Source organism: Narcine bancroftii, chromosome 3 (genome assembly GCF_036971445.1).
Source record: "Narcine bancroftii isolate sNarBan1 chromosome 3, sNarBan1.hap1, whole genome shotgun sequence".
NCBI classification, from domain to species: domain Eukaryota; kingdom Metazoa; phylum Chordata; class Chondrichthyes; order Torpediniformes; family Narcinidae; genus Narcine; species Narcine bancroftii.
Window position 1 is genome coordinate 251,724,077 of NC_091471.1, and position 20,217 is coordinate 251,744,293.

The following is a 20,217-nucleotide window of genomic DNA, read 5'->3' on the forward strand; positions in this document are numbered from 1 at the left end:
AATAGAGGCAGTCACCAGGTTATGAATGAGATCCGTCCCTAGGTCTGTCTTTAAGTCGAATTTGTAGGTAAGTCGGAACCTTGCTGCTCTGGCAGCTTTTAAATCATTGAAAAGGCTTTGAGTCTTTTCTTGCCCTAAAGTATAGGCTAACAGGCAGATTACGCTGATCTTAATCATCAACGACAACGTTAATGGCAACGCAATCCGATTCCAAATGGCTGATGGTGTTCTTCTTCCTCGAGCCGATGAACTGCTGAAGCTGCACGTAGTCGGACCCAGGGACTGCCTGTACACTACATTCACTGGTTTCCCCTTATCCACTCTAAATATTTATTTATCTATCCTTTTATATTATCTTTTTTTTCCTGGCATATTGTGGTATTTTAATTTATACTATAGTAGTTTGTGTGCCTTTTGTACCTGTGTGATTGTAGCAGATAAAAATTTTGATGGATCTGAACATTGTACTCATGTATATTACAATAAACTCTCTGTGTGATTTTCTTTTAAATGAATCCAGATAGACTCTGCTCATTACTATTACTCTTTTCGAGAGTGTCCTTTATGTATACCAGTATTTTCCCTATCACTAATATGAGGACAAAAACAGTTCCTCCTTCTTTCTTAATTTTTTTTTACCATTTATACATACAGCATGGTAAGAGATAATTTTGGTCCACAAGACTGTGCCGCCCAATTTATACCCAATTAACCTACACCCCCGATGCATTTTGAACAGGGTAGGAAACTGGAGCCCCCGAGGAAAACGCACGTAGACATGGGAAGAATGTTCAAACTCCTACCGATAGCATGAGATTCGAACTCCGTTCCCGATTTCTGGGGCTGTAAAAGTGTTGAGATGACCACTATGTCAACCATGCCGCCCTTCTTCCTCATTAAATAGGTGGGTCACATTTGTTGTCCTCCAATCCACAAGAATTTCAGAATCTAAAAAATGCTGGAAAATCTATAAACCCAGAATCTATTTTCTCCAAATGTATCTTATTCATAACTTTGGAATGAAGTTTATTGGATCATTGGGCTTTATCAATTTTTGAGCTTACCTATTTATTTAGTGCAATTTTTTGAGTAATACTTGATTCCTTCAGTTCTTCATTCTTATTTGACCTTTTATTTAATATATCTGGCAGGTTTTGTATATCTTCTTCCATAAAGACAGGCATAATTGTTCAATTCCTCAGCCATTTCTTGTATATTTTTCTGTCCCAGTGTATTAGGGGAGCACATTTGCTTCCAATATTGTCGTCTTATTTTTGTTTATCTTGGTCTTTTTTGATGTCTTATGCCAGTCTTCTCTCTTATTCTTTTTTTTTTACCTTTCATTATTCTCTTCATTGTCAATTTTGTTGTTCTTTGTTGAGTTCCAAAATGGTCTCTGTCCAAAATTCTACAGCTATTTCTGGCTTTATATGTCTCTCCCTTTGACTTAATACTATCTTTAATTTCTCCTGTCACCCATGGAAGAGTAATTTTCCTTTTGGGGTTTTTGTACAAAACAAAATGTCTCGCGACTTACCCATTCTTTCTTTAAGTGCTGAGCGTCACCTGTCCAGCATCATCATTGTATTTCCTCAATCACTCATAGCCACCCTTCTCATACTTTCATAATTTCCTTTTGTTTTGATTTAAGACTCTAGTTTCAAATTGAACCTCAATATAAAATTCTACCATATTAAGGTTACCCTTCCCCAATGACAATCAATTAATCTTTCTCAAAATCCAAGGTAGTATTTTTCCAAGTTGCTTTTACAACATAAAGACAGCAGCTTGGATACATTTCGTGAATTCATTTTCCCCTTATTGCAGTAAATTTGATTTGTCCAATATATACTCCCTCTATGGGAAGAATTTAGAAAATCTCTTGCCTTCTTCTGCATTTACTAAACTTTTCTTGATCCCAAATATTATGTACATTTTAGAACTTTAGAAAAGGAGCATGTGTAGGCCGCATGGCACTTGGAGCTTGGTGGTCCATTTGTCTTGATCCTGGACCTGGATGATCTTCAATCTAAATATTCTCACTACTATCACTGTTTTCCATAATTCTCCTATATCCATAAATCTACTGACCTCTGACTTGAATAAACTTAATGAGAGATCTTCCATGGCACTTCAGGGTAGAGAATTCTAATTTATGGTTCTAAGTGAACTTTTTCCTCATTTCAGTCAATGATCAGCTATGTTAGCAAGTGCACCGATGGTGTCACGTGCCCAAGACCATCACTACTTGCCCCAACCATGGATGACTGCATGTACATGTGCTATTGAAGAACCACGACTCTGCCTTCAGAGTGGGTGCCAACACAAGAGCCAAGCTGTCCAAGGCCATCAGGGAGGCAAAGAGGGCTCATGCTTGGAGGATTCGGTCACTTCCGGAACAGCGGTGACACACAGCGCATGTGAAGGGGCATTGTGCCATCACCAACCACAAAGCCCCACCAGCTGCCTGTGCAGGGGATGCCACCCTCCTGGACACTGACTTCTACGTGCACTTCAAGGCAAAAATGATGTGGTAGCAAGGTAGTCCGCACCACCACATACAATCAGGCTCTTTGTCTCACACTCAAGGTCAACCCTCGTAAGGCTGCGAGACTAGGTATCATCACCTGTAGGGTGCTCAGAAGATATGTGGACCAACTAGTTATGTCCTCACAAACATCTTCAATATGTCCCTGAGCAGCGCCGCCATACCAACATGCTTCAAGGTGACCACTATCATCCCTGTGCAGAAGAAGTCCTCAGTGTCCTGTCTCAACGACTACCATCCTGTCACACTCATGTCCAGCATCATGGAGAGCTTCGAGAGACTAGCCATGGAGCACATCAAGACTCAGTTGTCCCCCCTCATTGGATCCCCTGCAGTTTGTGTACTGTCCCAACTGATCTACAGATCACGGTATTGCCACGAGGCTCCACCTAGCCCTCACCTACCTGGAAAATAAAGACTCGTATGTTCGAATGCTGTTCGTAGACTTCAGCTCAGCATTCAACACCATCATACTGCAGCACCTGATTACGAAGCTGAACCTGCTTGGCTTAAACACCTTCCTCTTTAACTGGATCCTCGACTTCCTGACTGGAAGACTTCATTCAGTCTGGATCAGAAACAGCATCCTCAGCCCACTCCTCTTTACCTTGCTGACCCATGACTGTGCAGCGAGATACAGTTCTAATCACATCATCAAGTTCGCTGATGACACGATCGTGGTGGGGCTCATAAGCAAGAACGATGAGTCAGCTCACAAAGAGGAGGTGCAAACACTAATGGACTGGTACAGCCTATACCTGAACGTCAGCAAAACAAAGGAGATGGTGATTGACTTCAGGAGAGCCCGGGGAGATCACTCTCTGCTGACCATCGACGGCCCACCGTCGAGGTAGTTAAGAGAATCAAATTCCTTGGCACATTCCTGGCAGAGAATCTCTCCTGGTCCCCCAACACCAGATCAATTGCCAAAAAGGCCCCACAATGCCTTTACTTCCTGTGGAGGTTGAGGAAAGTCCAGCTTCCACCTTCTACTCTCACTATATTCTACAGGGGATGCATCACCGCCTAATTCGGTAACTGCACCATCCCAGAACGCAAGTCCTTGCAGCGGATAGTAAAGACTGCTGAGGGAATTATTGGGGTCTCTCTCTGCCATGATAGACATTTATAATGGCTGTTGTTTGCAGAAAGCCATAAACATTGTGAAGGACTCCACATACCCCTCCCGCAATCTATTCTCCCTTCTGCCTTCTGGGAAGAGGTACCGAAGCATTCGGGGCCTCATGACCAGATTGCAAGACAGCTTTTTTTTCCCCCAAGCCGTGAGACTTCTGAACTCCGGGAAAACAGGGCTAGCATATGTAACATGATATTTATGTGATATGTTATTTATAAAAAAGTTTCTGACGTAATTTAGCCATTTAAATAACCAGCTCCACGGTCCGGAGAAACACTATCTCGTTTTCACTGTACACTGCAATGGTTATGGTGTGAATGACAAATAAACGTGACTTGACTTTTACTGACAAACTGTATTCCCTTGTCCTGGACTCCTTTGTAATAGGAATGTATAAATTTTAATAAGATCTCCTCTCATTCTGATAAATACAAGGGAATACAACCCATTCTACTCACTTTCCTTGTCTGGTGAAACTTAGGCAAATACATCCTTCCTTATGTAAGGAGACCAAAATTGTTTCCAACACTCCATGTGTTGTTTCACCAAGGCTCAATAATACAATGGCAATAAATTGTCTTTATTCCAATCTCAAACTCTTTTGCAAAGCCAACAAATCGCATAGCTTGTTTATTCCCTGTAATTTTCTGTTAGTTATGTGTAAGCAGGAATCTTTGAACATCATCGCTTCTCAACCTCACATAACAAATACTCTATTTTTCTATTATGTACACCAAAGTGGATGACCTCACAGTTTTAAAATAATGTTCTTGCTCACTTGCTCAGCTTATCCATATGCACCCTCCCCCCTCTCTAAAGCTGTTTTACACCCTTTTCTGCATTCACTATCCCACCAAGGTGTAGTTTCATCAGCCAATATGAATTTATGATATTTGGTCCTTTTTGCTGAAACATTGAGATAAATTGTGAATAGCTGGGGTCCCAATAATGATCCTTGCCATGTGCTACAAACCAGAGCAGGATCCCATTTATTGCTCTCTGTCTGATAACTAATTCTCAATCCATGTAGATACATTACAACCAATTCCATGATCTCATCAACCAATCTCTTATGTTCCCCACTAGCTATCTTATTGGTCACATCCTCAAAGAGCTCTGATAGATTAATCAACCACAACTTACCTTTCATAAATCCATATTGATTCTGCCCAATCCTATAATTATTTACAGGATGTACTCTTACATCTTTCAGAATAGATGCTATAATTTTCCCTGCCACTGATGTTAGGTCCATAGGCTGGTATAGTAGAACTCTTGGTATCTGTCACCTATGGGGATTGGTAGATGCCAGATAAATGAATTTTCCCATTGCTTGAGATTGCATGTTGCATGATTGGAAAACTAACGGTGAGGCATGCCAATTTTAAATTTCCATATTTTTAACCTATTTATTTTCCGCAGTTTTGTTTTGCCAATTGCTTGAATTTAGGATAATGGGTTTTACTGTACTTCCTTGTTTTCCTCTCCCTTTTTTCTTTAAGTCATCATGTAACATTTGTTAATCCACAGAAACTATTCCAGAATTTTTACAATCCTGGTTGATGATGAGCAAAGTGTCCAGTATCTCTAAAAACCATCTTTGGTAAAATTTAGGTTGTGGATCATTGGATCCTAGGGATTTATCAGCTTTCAAGCTCACCAACTTGCTAACTAATTTTTTTTGACTAATATTTAGTTCCTGCAGTTCATCATTGTCACTTAACCTTTGATTCACTAATATATCAGGCAAGTTTTATCCATGAAGACAGATGCAATTAATTGTTCAATTATTCTCCCATTTCCTTATGTCCAATTATAAATTCTCCAGACTCAGTCTGTAAGGAACCCATATTTGCTCTCATTAATTACTTCCTTTTTGAATTTTTTACATTTATTACATTTCTTCCAGTCCATTTTTGTGTTTCTCACCAGTCAACATATATTCTATCTCTCCTTTCCCAATCAATTTCTTGGTCCTAGTTTACCACGTTCTAAAATGCTCTTAATCCTTGAGTCCACAGCTATTCTGACAACTTTTAAAATCTCTTCCTTTTTAATTCTCTTTAATTTTTCATGTCAACTCGAGATGATACAGTTTTCTTTGTCGGGTTTTACCTTATGGTAATTTATTTCTTTTGCATTTTATGCATTATTTCTTTAAATGTCCACCATGGCCTGTCAACTGCCATATCTTTCAGCATCTTCTAATTAATTAACTCTCATCATATGTTCAAAGTTTCCTTTGTTTTATTTAAGATTTTAGGTTTTTGGGTTTGAGGTGCCACAGTTAGGCCTGGATTTATTATTTTTCCTAATTTCCCTTGACCATTTGATGATAAAGTTTCTTCTTGAACCTCTGCAGTCTTCCTGCAAAAGGTAATCCCATAATGCTGTTGGTTAGGACATTTCTGGATCTCTACCCACCAGTAATGAAGAAAAAGTTTATTTCCAAGACAGGATGGTGTGTGACTAAGAAGGCAAGATGCCTTCAAGGTGGTAGTATTCGAATATATCAGCTGCTTTTGTCCTTGTTGGTGGGAGAGGCCATGTGTGGGAACATTAGCTTCATATCCTTAGATATCAGTATGGAAACTAATAGTATTGCACACAAGTATGTTTTAGATTATGCATTAGTACATTCTTTAATTTTTCTGAACTTCGTTGATTGATATCACTTGAAGACCAACTTGAGAAAAATGCTGCTTTATTTCAATGGAAGACTTTCAATGCTCAATCAACAGGAATCAATCCTGAGGATCTTTTAACTGATTACTGAAGGTGTTACAATTAGTCTTCATTATTTTATGTTTTGTCAAAATTCAATATTGTAGTTTAATTTTAACCATAGATCTTAAATAAAAATAAAATTTTAATGAAGTGAAATGGGAAATGTCAATATCGTACTAAGAATTGATTGTGAAGTCATTTCTTAACCTTAAATGATGGATCTGTAGTTCTGTTGTTAAATCCCAATCTCTGAAAGCTTTAAATCTCTTCCCCATTACAGTAGGCTGAACTTTGGACCATGCATGTCTGAGAAGGCCATTTAAAAGGAGTCACCCATTTTTAAATTATATTCTCCCATCTAAACATTTCTTCATGTGTATTTCTGTGAGTTACATTAGTTAAATCTATCGTTCAACAATTTAAAATGTTTTATGTAAAAAGCAATGTGCCTTTATCACTTGAGCATCTGTTGATTATGGCAAATGTTTTTTTTTGCTTAGCACACTTTTTCATTGACATTTATTTTCTTTGCAAAGCCTGTAACAATCTCTTTTATTCTACACAGTGCTGAGCATTCGAGGTGTTCAAGAAGAGGAGCCTCCAGATCCACAGTTGATGAGACTGGATAACATGTTGTTGGCGGAAGGAGTGTCTGGTCCTGAGAAGGGTGGAGGGTCAGCGGCAGCGGCAGCGGCAGCAGCAGCATCTGGCGGATCACCAAACGACAATTCCATCGAGCACTCCGACTACAGAGCCAAACTTGCACAAATACGACAGATATACCACTCGGAGCTAGAGAAGTATGAGCAGGTATGATCCACATAACCAAATCTTGCCAAAGAGTTCAGAGCCTAATACCTGTGTGATTTGGTTTAATGCCTTTGGAAATTTCAAGAAATAAATGTTTTCAATATCAGTAAAATGAATTTCAATATTAGGCCATTTCATGCAGTGAAAAAGCCCGACTATAAAGGTGGAGATTCTCTGCCCTTACGTTGGGAGACTTACCTCTATGAATGCGCCATGGCCAGCTTCAAGGCGCTGACTGCAATTCCTCTCGGGGAAGGATAATCGGCGGAGCACTGCTCTCCCCCACATCACGTGAATGTACAGTCGCTACGAGTGGCTGGTTAGCGGCAGGCTGATGATGTCACGATGACACCGTCAGCCAAAGACCTATCTTCCCTCTCTCTCCCACCCACTCACCCCTCTCCCTGCATGACCTCCTCAGGACAGGGATGACTGGCAGGAGCCATCATCAGGGGCGGTTGGCAGGGCCGTTAGGGCAGGGGCCATCAGGGCAGGGATAGCCAGCGGGAGCCATCAGGGCAGGGATAGCCAGCGGGAGCCATCAGGGCAGGGATGGTGGCAGGAGCTGTCAGGGCAGGAGCCATCAGGGCAGGAGGGTACATCAAGGCCAGCGGGAGCTGTTGGCAGGGAACTGTCAGGGCAGGGGTTGCCCGCAGGAGCCGAAGGGTGGGGCCAGTGCGGGCTGTGACAGCCCTGCCGGCCGCTCTGGCCTTTGGGGCCACTCATCACCAGCTCAAAACATGACAGAACAATGGCCGTCTTCCCTAACCATAATCCCCCATGCAGCTGGAACTGTTCTGGAAAACTAGTGCTAAGGCACCAGTTTCCCTGCCTCCATCGACTTCAGAAGGCACTACAAGGCGCTGCTCAACATGAATGCAACGCAGGAGCAGCCTTTTAGGGCTGCTCCATGAAAGTTAAGTTTATGTTTTCTCTCCGTGCTTATAGCCAGCCTCCAGGTGGAGGCCTGGCATGAAAGGGCCTATTGAAGCAATTGGGATCATTGGCTATCACACAATCTGTAAATACTCTCTACGACATATTCATCACAAACATCACATTTAGATAGACACATAACCTTTATTGTCATTGCACAAGTACAATGAAATTGAGCACACATCCTGATGGTGCACACATACATCAAACAATAAAATATAAAAATAACAACACTATAAAACAATACTATATTCAATGTTTGGCGGTATTCATCTCACGTATGGTTCTGGGGTAAAAACTGTTTTTAAGTCTGTTTGTCTGTGATTTAATTAACCTAAAACATCTACTGGAGGGCAGCAGGTCAGACAGATGATGAGGATGGTAAGAGTCCTTCAGGACTTTGGCTGCACTACTGAGGCACCGAGATCTTTATAAATCCACCAAAGAGGCAGTGTGCAGCTGATAATCTTCTGGACCCTACTGAAGACCTTCTGAAGACCCCTCTTGTCTGTTGCTCAGCAGTTGGCAAAACACGTCAGAATGCAGTAGGCCAGCACCTTCTCGATGGAGAAACGATAAAATAGTTTTTTTCCTGCAGTTACACCAGCAATTTCTCTTGTAGTTGCACCTGAATCAAAGTGAGTTTTCTCAATAGAATTTTGCTTGCAGCACGTAAACATTCTCTAAAGGGTAAATGAACTTGGCCTAGGTGACTACTGATGAGAGAAATTTTGCTTTTGCTTCATACTGTACCTCATTGATGGCTGACATTTTTGGCAGGTGATTGACAACTTGACAATCTAAAGTACTTCTGAAGGACAATCAAAAGAAACATTTTATTTTCATCATAAATAGCCAGATGCTGATAAATTTAGTCACATTTCTAAAGAGACAATGCCACAGTTTCAATTAGATAATACAGTAAAACCTCATTAAAACGCGGTTGTTGGGGTCCAAGATTTCATACCGCGTTACACCCGAGTCGCGGAACAGTTGCATACAGATCATGATTCAGGAAACAGGAAAACAGAAAACTGTGGCTCAAACCCTATAATAAGACCTTTAAGACCTTTAAACTCCACATATTAACATAAACACCTTGTAAATTAGTCATGAGAGTCCATTTTTGAGTTTGTGGCTGTTAGCCACTGTTAGCCTTGGCATCCTAAAATCAATGTTTGGGGTCCACAGACACCTGCGCTATAAGCGATTCTGTGGATTAACGAATCGCGTTCTAACGAGGTTTCACTGTATTAACTTTTTAAATATTAAATGTTCACAACTTTACAAATTAAATTGTAATCATTCAAAAAACAACATGAACTCATTTAAGAGGTCTGGTTGAGTTCATAGTCATTAAAATCTCTTCCATCTGCAACTAATTTGTACCTAACCTGAACTTCAGTACTAACACTTTTTTTCACATCAGCCTTGATGCCATTTGGAGAATATCATTATATGATCCTACATTTTTTTCTGCACTTCATGTCAACTTTGTATTATAAGCTCTATAAGACCTGAAAGCTGAGTAATTAACAGACAAGGAAGGATGAAAAATGTTATTGTTCACATCCACTACACATTCCATCTGATGAATGCCCTAATCTTGATTTGTTTTGCTGATAGGCATGCAGTGAATTCACCACACACGTTATGAACTTGCTTCGCGAACAGAGTCGGACCAGACCCATTTCACCAAAGGAAATTGAACGCATGGTTTCTATTATCCATCGCAAGTTCAGCTCCATTCAGATGCAATTAAAGCAGAGTACATGTGAAGCAGTGATGATCCTGCGATCTCGATTCCTTGATGCAAGGTAGGTGTCAAATGCAGGCATCTATTTAAATTGTTGATGCTTTCTGTTGTGCAATGAGTAAAGTAATGTAAACCTCTACTGAACTTTCTTATTTTGGTCTGGTGTAAGAGATACCTCATTTCTCCACATCCTCACTGGGGCCTTATTTCTGTGAGAGGCGCTGGACATAGTGATGACTCTCTGTCTTCCTTACAGTCAACAAAATTAAATAATTTCTATATGTTACATTCTAAAATGTAGAATTATGTGACAATAATGGAACCTTTAACCTTTAATCATCTCTGGAAGTTACTTTCAAACTGTGAAGCTTTCAGTGTTAGGAAAAGAGTGTGCTATCCTTTAAAAAAGTGGTCGAGCTGTAGGCGAAGCTCTGTTACTGAAAATGTGAGTATTAAACACACAGGGACTCCTTTAATTTGCAAAGGCTAATGGGTGGTCAAGCAGGAATCTTCACAATGATAAAAGTTAAGAGAAATGGAAAACCTGGAGGTCATTAAGGTAATATGGTCACCAAGTAATCAATGGATACATTTTTAAGCAGTATGAATGTGGAATTAGAGTGAAAGAAGGTAGTAGTACAGATATATGTAATAGTCTTCATATGAAGGAGCAAGAAATAGAGGGTTTTTCTAATCAACTTCGATGAAGAAAGACAAGAAAATCAAATGGAGCATTAGTAATGGTTGAATCAAATTGGTGCTTTGAAGCATGACTAGGTGATGCTGTGATTCTAGGAGATCAATTATCTGGAAAGTTACATCCAGATGTGATGTTTGGGGAAGCTCTTCAGTACACGTAGATGCTGTATAGCTTGGGATTTCTTTGTTAATCTCAAACTTCTAGTAATTGGCCAGCAGCAATGTTTGCTGTTTTCTTGGTTTTGATTATTTGTTCTGCAGCAACTAGGTATGATCATGAATGAATCTACCACTGAGATCTTTCAGCAATTTTCTAGCCTCTGATTAAACAAATGCTTTATCTACTTTCTTCTAGTTGCAAGAACCTGAAATTAACGACATTAACTTTCACCCTCCCTCCTTTTGGAATAGACTGAATTCTTCAATCACCATTGGTTGCTTCATCTGATATTGTTTGCATAATTTAATTTCATATGTGAATGTCAGAAGTTGACGTTAATTTTTAACTGATAATTTATTTTTTTTTAGTTTTAGCCAAACCATGGGCAATAACAGTAAAAGTCATTTTCCCTTGGACAATTTACTTTTTCATTACATTCAATCAATCAAAAAAACAATTGAGAATTCTTGTTCATTTATTTTCAATTTCATGATAAAAATTGTGTTTCAAGGAAGGCACAATGCTGTTAAAGTGTCAGTGACCCTGGTTTGAATTCGCCATTGTCTATAAGGAGTTTGTACATTTTCCCCATGTCTGCGTGGGTCACTCCAGGTGCTTTGGTTTCATCCCACTGTTCAAAATGTATGGGGTTGTAGGTTAATTGGGCGGCATGGGCTCGTGGGCCAGAAGATCCTGTTTACTATGCTTTATGTGTAAATTTAAATTTAATCCAAATTAGCTATAAAGTTTTTTGTTCATTTTCAACTTAACTTTCCAAAAAAACTTAAGTTTCAAATATACTTTCTGATTATTTGACTTCCCATCTATTCAATCTCTTTTTCTAATCCATGTTTTATTGGAATGAAAATTATTCCCTCCTTCAAGTTCTGTCTTTAAAATTTTAAAGCAACAGCACCATTGTTCTTTCCTAAAGTCCCACTTTTAGTTCAAAATTGACCTATTTCCAACTTTCCTGCTCACTCAAACTAAGAATGCGTCATAATTTCCAAACTTTATGGTCATCTGTCTGTAGCAAGATCATGGAGTTGTATAGTATAGAAATGAGCCTTTGGCCAACACATCCAGAATCAGAATCAGGATTTATGGTCATGAACAAGTCATGAAATTTGGTGTTTTGCAGCAACCTCATAGTGTAGACATTCATATTAGAACCATCTTACAACATTACAATTAAAAAAATAAAAATAATAGTGCATGAAAAGTAAGGCAGTGTCTTTGGTTCATTGATCATTCAGGAATCTGATGGCAGTACTGTTGAGTATTCGTCTTTAGGCTTTTTTCCGATGGTAGCAGAGTGAAGAGGGTATGGCCTGGTTGGTAGGGGTCTTTGAGGATAGAGGCTGCTTTTTTAAGACTGCCTCATGTACTTGATGGAGTGAAACCTCTGGTGTTTATTCTTGTCCTGAGAGTTGGTGCCTCCATACCAGGCAGTGATGCAACCAGCCAGAATGCTCTCCACGGTACATCTGTAGAGGTTTATGATAATCTTTGGTGAATCACCTCAGGAACCTCACAAAACATAGCCACTGGCGAGCCTTATTTGTGATTGCATCAATGTGGAGGCTCCAGGACAGTTTCTCAGAGATCTTGACACCCAGGAATTTGAAGTTGTTGACCCTCTCCACTACTGAGTCCTCGATGCAAGGCAGGATAGGGACCTCAGTGGATGGGGAAGTCATGTTCCTGTGACTTCCTCCTGAAGTCTACTATCATCTCCCTGGCTTTGCTGACATTGAGCACAAAGTTATTGTCTTTACACCATTCAATGAACTGCTCTATCTCCCTCCTGCCTTCCTCCTCATTGCTGTTTGTGATTCTGTTGACAACTGTGGTGCCATCAGCAAACTTGTAGATGGTATTGGAATTGTGCCTGGCCACATAGTCAAAGGTATATAACAAGTAGAGCAATGGGATAAGCACGAATCTTTAGGGTGTACTTGTGTTGATAATCAGTGAGGAGGAGACGTTGTTTCCAATTCATACTGACTGTGGTGTTCTAATGAGAAAGTCAAGGATCCAGTTGCAGAGGGGAGTACAGAGTTCTAGAGTTTGTAACTTCCTGACCAGCACTGAGGGAATAATAGTATTGAAAACTGAGCTGTAGTCAATGAAGAGCAGCCATAGGTATGACTTGCTGTTTTCGAGGGGAGCCAGAGCTGAGTGGAGAGCCAGCGATATTGCATTTGCTGTGGAGCGATTGGGACGATAGGTGAATTGCAGTGGGTCCAGATCTTTGCTTAGGTACATGTTAATTCTGGCCATAACCAGCTTCTCAAAGCATTTCATCACAGTAGAAGTTAGTGCTACTGGGCAGTAGTCATTGAGGCAGCTCACACTACTCTTCTTGGGCACTGGGATGATTGATGCCCTACTGAAGCAGGTGGGAACCTCTGACTGCAGAAATGAGAGGTTGAAAATGCCCGTGAACACTATGGCTAGTTGGATGGCCCAGGCTTTCAGTCTCCTGCCAGGTACGTCATTAGGGCCTGATGCCTTGCAATAGTTCACCCTCATGAATGATGTTCTGATGTCATTCTCAAAGACAGGTATCACAGGGTCCTCAGCCTTTTCAGAGATTTAGGTCTTCTTCTCAAAGCGAGCATAGAAGGTGCTGAGTAGTAGTGTTGTGAACATTGCATCGGGTAGTGAAGAATCACAGCCATCTATAGTGTTTGCCCTCGCTTTGTAGGCTGTAATGGCCTGTACTCCCTGCCAGAGCTGGGGTGTATCTGTCTCTGTCTCTATCTTCCTCTAGAATTGCCACTACTTCAGAGATGGCCTTCCTCAGGTCGCACCCGGACTTCTTGTAAAGATTCCTGACCTTAAACACATTGATCTCGCCCTCAGCAATTTGCAAATTCTCTGACTCATCCAGGGCTTTTACTTGTATTTGCACATGAGCACACACTCATCCACGCAGATCTTGATGGCGACATTATTGCTACCCACCCCCCTCTGTGACTCTCTGATCCACTCCTCCATCCCCACCAACTGCCCCCTTGGCAGCAACCCCCTTAATTGCAGGAGGTGCTCCATTTGCAGCCATACCTCTTCCCTCACCACCATTTGGGGCCCCAAACTTTCCTTCCAAGTGAAGCAACACTTCTCCTGTGAATCTGCAGGGGTCATCTACTATATCTGGTGCTCCCGTTGTGGTCTCTATATTGGAGAAACTGGATGCAGATTAGGAGATTGCTTTGTTATGGATCCAGATAACCCCAAAACCTGCAATAGAAATTCACCAAGACAATGGTTACTTAAACAAAACTTGCTTTTAATTTTCTTTAAACATAAAAATAGGATCAACTTTAACTTACTACTATTAATTTAATTTAACCTAATTTAACCATCTTCTAATTCTAAGCACACTTATGTGTAATGTGTAGGTTTAGGAAAGTTCTTTGATTCACAGTCCAATCTTACTTCTCACTCCTCCAAGTTCAGGCAAATCTTATACTGTGCATAGAATTTATGAATTTTCACCAAGCTCTGATGCTTAAAGGTTCTTGTTGCTTTCAGAGAGAGAAATTTATTGCTTGTTAGACACACACAAGCTGATTCCCTCCGATCAGGCACTTCTGTGTCTTGCCAAAGAAACTTCCCCCATCAAGGGTTTTCAAATGATAACCTCTTTCTCTAGGTCACCACAGAGTTCCTCTTGTTTCTCTTGTTTCAGGAGAAATACTGTAGCCAGCCATTTCCTGTTGAAAGGACTTTAAGATTTTTTCAACATGCTGAACTCAGAACTCACAACTCATCCTCAAAATGAGGTTTAAATAAGCTTCCAAAAGCCACTGCAGAAGTCAGTTCTCTCTCTCTCTCTCTCCCTCCCCCTTCCTCCCTCCAAGAGTAAAACTAGAACTCCTTGCAGGGATCCAAACCCAATCTTTGAAAGATCTTATCAGCCCTTGAGCCTGGGCTTCGATCCATTTGCACCTTTTTTAAATTTCGTCCAAAACAGTCCCATTATTTTTTGCAAAGCCCCTGGTGCCTGTATGACTGGCTTCAGCCAAACTCTTGCATTTTAAATGAGATGTGAAGTGTTACTCTGTTTGTGGTGACCTACTCTAAACCCCCCACAATCTATCTCTTTTAAAAACAAATTTTTATATATAATATAAAATATAATATGCTTTGTTGAGTACATTGGATCTGTGTGCCTCAATAGTGTGAATCTTTCAGTGGTCACCCATTTTAATTCCCCTCCCTTTTCCCTTGCCGACATGTTTGTCCATGGTCTCATCACTGTCAGATTAGAGGAACAACGCCTCACCTTCCGTCTGGGCACCCTCCAACCAGATGACATTAACAACTACTTCTCCAGTTTATGCTTGAACCCCTCCCCTCCCATCTTCTTCCTCCTTTCTCTAGCACTCTCTCTCACACCCCCTTTTATAAATAAAAAAACACGAAAGGTGTAGATTCTTTACACTCAAGTTGCAAACTTACCTTCGAAAATGGTCCATGAGCAGCACTGAGACACCGACTGCCATCCTCCTGTAGGCTTGTGTCAGAGGTGGAGTGGAGCACTCCACCTTGCTCCATAAATGTCTAGCCACTGCAAGCATCTGGCTAGGGGTGGGCTAATGACATCACGATGAGCCTGTGAGCCTGTTTAGTGTACATATTATGCCAGAGTATGTGGAGGAGCCATCATCGGTGTGGCCACCACCACACCTTCAGGGCCCCAGACTTCCTGCTCCACTCCCTCGTCTTCCTCATTCTCCCAGATGTGGTGGGTCAGGATCATGAAGCCAACGACGATCATTCCGCAGCAGATCAGCAGGATTAGTCTGACCCTCACTGCTGCCAGCCCAGCACCATTGTCCACTTATAGCAGCTCTGAGGATGGAGCCAGCCCCATAGGCCATGGGGTCTGGAGCCAAATGCTGGGGCTTACGGCTACCATCATTGGAAGAGGGTGAAGCCACAGCGATGGATGCCAAGGACCAGCTTAAGGCGGTGAAAGCGAGGTACCCGGGAGTGTGGAGGAAGATGTTGTTGGACAGAGGTCAGACTATTCCTACTGATCTGCTGCGGAATGATCGACATGGGCTTCGTGAACCTGACCTGACATGGCTGGGAGATTGAGAAGGACAAGGTAGTGGAGCAGCAAGCCCAGGACTTTGAAGGTATGGTGACGGCCACACTGATGATGACTATTTTCACTGATGATTTTCAATATCCAAAACCAAGAACAAATAAGTGAATGAGAGTGAAGTATAAACACTGTGAAAATAATCAGTGGCCAACTTCTTTACCCATAATCCCACACACAGCTAGAACCACTCTGCATTTCCCTGAGCGGTTCCAGCTGTGTGGGGGATTATGGGTAAGAAGTAAGCCATTGCTTGCCGTGTATTTATGAGGGGGCGGCACCACAGCAACAGTCGTCCTGCCTACAGCGACTCCAGAGGACGCACCAAGGTGCCGCTCCTCATAAAAGCCAAGCTGGGCCAGCCTTTTAGGGCTCTCTATAAAAAAGGTAAGTTAAAATTTTTCTCTGCAGAAACAGAGGACGTCAATAAAAACACCTTCCCTCTTTCTCTCTCTTTCCCTCCTTTTCCATGTCTCCTTTCACTGAGTCAAAATCAATTCTCACCTTTCCTCTTATCATATCCAATTAACACCTTTTGTCTGTTGGTTTGGAGTCCTTCCCCTCCCATTCTTCCCCCTTTATTTCCCAGCCTTTAATTCAGACCTTCACTCATACCCTGAAGAAGGATTCAGGCCCGAAATATCAATAATATATTCTTCCTCCTATGGACATTACGAGTGGTTGAGTTCCTCCAGTATTTCTGTGTTTTGACTACAGTACAATCACAGTCTGCAGACTTTTGCGTTTCATGCCTTTATGCTAGTCCCATTTTCCTACGTTATTCCCTTATTGCTCTATACCTTCCTATCCAAAAATGCCATTCATATTCTTTTTAAATGTACACTGTATCTGCCTCTTCACTTCATTTTTGCAACTCAATCCATCTAACCAACAGCTGTGACAAGGAACTTGCCTTGCACATCCTCTTGAAACTTACCTCCTCTCACCTTTACGGAATGCTCTCTGGAATGTTGACAATTTTATCCCAGGTAAAAGATTCCATCTACTAGATTGTTGTCCTTCATAATTTGATGAAGTTTAATAAGGGCACATCTCACCCTTCTATGTTCCAGTGCATTCTCCTGTACCTTAACTATCCACATCAAAAACAGCTTCTGTCGTGATGTTATTCCATCGTATTAGTTCTTGTACAAAATTCATCATTATTTCTTCATTCTCTGTTGCATTCTATTGCTGGAAATTATAGAGCTATAGAATCGTACAGGAAGACAGTATGGAAACAGGCCATTCAACCCAACAAGTTCAAACTGTCAGCATTCCCATTTGTGTGGTTTCTCTACCACATATTTCAATATTGCTGCAACCTCCAGCAATGCCTTGTCAATGCATCCAAGACCTCCAAGAATTGGGCCTTGACACGCATCCTGCTATATGCTCTGAATATTGTTTCTCAGTCCCATTGCCTACTGCTTTAGAGTACAATCACAGCGTTTGCAGACTTTTACGTTTCACGCCTTTATGCTAGTCCCATTTTCCTATGTTATTTCATGTACGCACAAATCCTTCCAGTTTCATCTCTCCATTACCTAATTGGTCTCTGTATCACAGGAGAATTATTGTGAGTGTTCTGATTGGCACACACCAGTTCTCACACATCCAGCTCCTTCTCCTTACAGATGGCAGGGAGCTGGAGCTGCATGAATTCCAGATCATTCAGGAGGCAGAGAGGTAAATAGACAAGTTACAGGGAGGCAGTCACACCAAAGTGGCAGGTAGATGAGTGACTGTTAGAGTGGGAAAGGGAATAGGCAGTCAGTGTAGGGTACCTCTGTGGCTGTTTCCTTGTGGCTGCTCTGCTCAGTATCACAAATACTGTTTTGTCTTCTGTGGGGAGGGGTTGACCTACTTGGGAGAAGCCACAGTGATCAGGTCTCTAATCCTTTGACCTAGAAGGTAAGGGGGCAGAAGTGAGCTGTAGTGATAGGGGATTCATTGGTTAGGGAAAAAGGTAGAATGTTCTGTGAATGAGTATTACCTCAGATGGTATGTTGCCTTCTAGGTGGCAGGGTCAGGAACATCTCGAATCAAGTTCACAGCATTCTTAAGCTGGAAGGTGAGCAGCTAGATGTCAAGGTCAACAGTGGGACCAATGACGTGAGTAGGAAGGGTGATGAGGTCCTGCAAAGTGACCAGGGAGTTAGGTGCTGGATAAAGAAAAGGACTCCAGGGTTGTAATCTCTGGATTACTACCCATACCCGGTATGAGTGAGGCCAGCAATAGGAGGATAATGCTGCCGTATATGTGGCTATTGAGATGGCGCAGGAGAGGGTGCTTCAGACTTTTGCGTTATTGAATCTTCCAGGGAAGGGACCTATAACCGGCAGGACAGATTTCATCAGAACTGGTTGTGGGAAGGTCTGCTTGTGCTGCTCTAGGGGGTTTAAACTAGAGATAGGAAGCAGAGCGCCAGAGCAGATAGTGGAGCTGTTATAGAAAAGATGTCAGTCCTTCAGATAAAGAAAAAAATAGAAACATTGACCATGGTGGGAATAATGTTCTGAGTTGCATCTATTTCAGAGCAAGGAGTATAGAATGTGGATCAGCACATAGTGTTAAGACACTGTGGCCATTATTGAGGCTTGGTTGCAGGATAGTTTGGACTGGCAGCTCAATGTTCCAGAGTTTTAGACATTATAGAGAGGAAGGGATGAAAGGGGGAGGGGTGGTGTTGCTAGTCAGGGTAAAAGTCACAGCAATGCTCAGACAGGACAGTTCAGAGGGCTTGTCTACTGAGTCTTTATGGGTGGAACTGAGGAATGAGAAAGGAATGACCACATTAAAGGGATTGGATTTATAGAACATCCAATTATCAGTGGAAATTGGAGGGGAAAATTTGTAGAGATATAGCAGAAAGTTGCAGGAAACAAAATTGTGACAGTAGATCATTTTAACTTCACATATTGACTGGGACCCATACTGTAAAAGGGTTGGATGGGATAGAGTTTGTCAGATGTGTACAGGGGAGCTTCCTAAATCAATATTTAGAAGTCCCAACTTTAGTGACTGAAATACTGTAGCACCTATAAGGAAACAAAACAGGACCGGGGATGGAAGTGTGTGTAAGGGAATTCTTTGGTTCAATGATCATACATCCAAATTGGTTGTCTGACAGGAGGCAGAGAGTCGGGATAAATGGGAGTTTTTCAGGTTGGCAAAGAGTGGTAAGTGGGGTGCTGCAGGGGTCGGTGCTAGGCCCACAACTGTTCATCATTTACATTGATGACTTGGAGGAGGGGACAAAATGGGGTGTAGCCAAGTTTGCGGATGACTCCAAATTGAGTGGAAGAGCAAAGTGTAATGAGGATGTGGAGAGTCTGCAGAGGGATATAGTTAAGCTGGATGAGTGGGCAAAGGTCTGGCAGATGGAGTACAATGTTAGTAAGTGTGAGGTTGTCCACTTTGGCAAGAAAAATAGAAGAGCTGAATATTATTTAAAGGGTGAAAAACTACAGCATGCTGTTGTTCAGAGGGACTTGGGAGTGCTTGTGCATGAATCACAAAAAGTTAAGTTGGAGGTGCAGCAGGTTATTAAGAAGGCAAATTGAATGTTGGCCTTCATCGCTAGAGGAACTGAATTCAGAAGTAGGGAGGTAATGTTGCAACTGTATAAGGTACTGGTGAGACCGCACCTGAAGTACTGTGTCCAGTTCTGGTCTCCATATTTGAGGAAGGATATACTGGCTTTGGAGGCGGTCCAGAGGAGGTTTACTAGGCTGATCCCTGAGATGAAGGGGTTGACTTATGATGAAAGATTAAATCGTCTAGGATTGTATTCGCTCGAGTTCAGAAGAATGAGAGGAGATCTTATAGAAACATATAGGATTATGAAGGGTATGGATAGGATAGATGTAGGAAGGTTTTTTTGAGCTGGTCAGGGAAACTAAAATGAGAGGACACAGTCTCAAGATTCGGGGGAGTAGATTCAGGACAGAGATGAGGAAAAATAGTTTTTTCCCAGAGAGTAATGAATGTTTGGAATTCTCTATCCAGGGAAGTGGTTGAGGCTGCTTCATTAGATATATTTAAAATTCGGTTAGATAAATTTTTACATGATAGAGGAATTAGGGGATATGGGGAGAAGGCAGGTAGGTGGAGTTAGGTCATATATTAGATCAGCCATGATCTTATTGAATGGCGGAGCGGGCTCGATGGGCCTTTTTTGGCCTACTCCTGTTCTTACTTCCTATGTTCCTATAGGTCTGGTCCTCGGGTTGAGATTCTAAATTGGAGAAAGGTCCATTTTGATGGAGTCATAAGGAATCTGGCATGTGTGAATTGTGACAGGTTGTTTTCTGGCAAAGA

General features: G+C 41.6%; 1 protein-coding gene across 7 annotated transcripts in view; it reads left to right on the forward strand.

The window, feature by feature from the left end:
• The window catches only part of pbx4 (pre-B-cell leukemia transcription factor 4), a 540,918-nt gene that overhangs the window by 430,178 nt on the left and 90,523 nt on the right, over positions 1 to 20,217 (forward strand). For all 7 annotated transcript variants that reach the window (XR_011354326.1, XM_069927581.1, XM_069927582.1 and 4 more), the window contains 2 exons: positions 6,979 to 7,223; positions 9,786 to 9,976. Coding sequence is in view for 6 of the 7 variants with exons in the window: in XM_069927581.1 (XP_069783682.1) it covers positions 6,979 to 7,223; positions 9,786 to 9,976 (436 nt within the window). In the remaining variant the exon portion in view is untranslated. The remainder of the gene's footprint in view (positions 1 to 6,978; positions 7,224 to 9,785; positions 9,977 to 20,217) is intronic.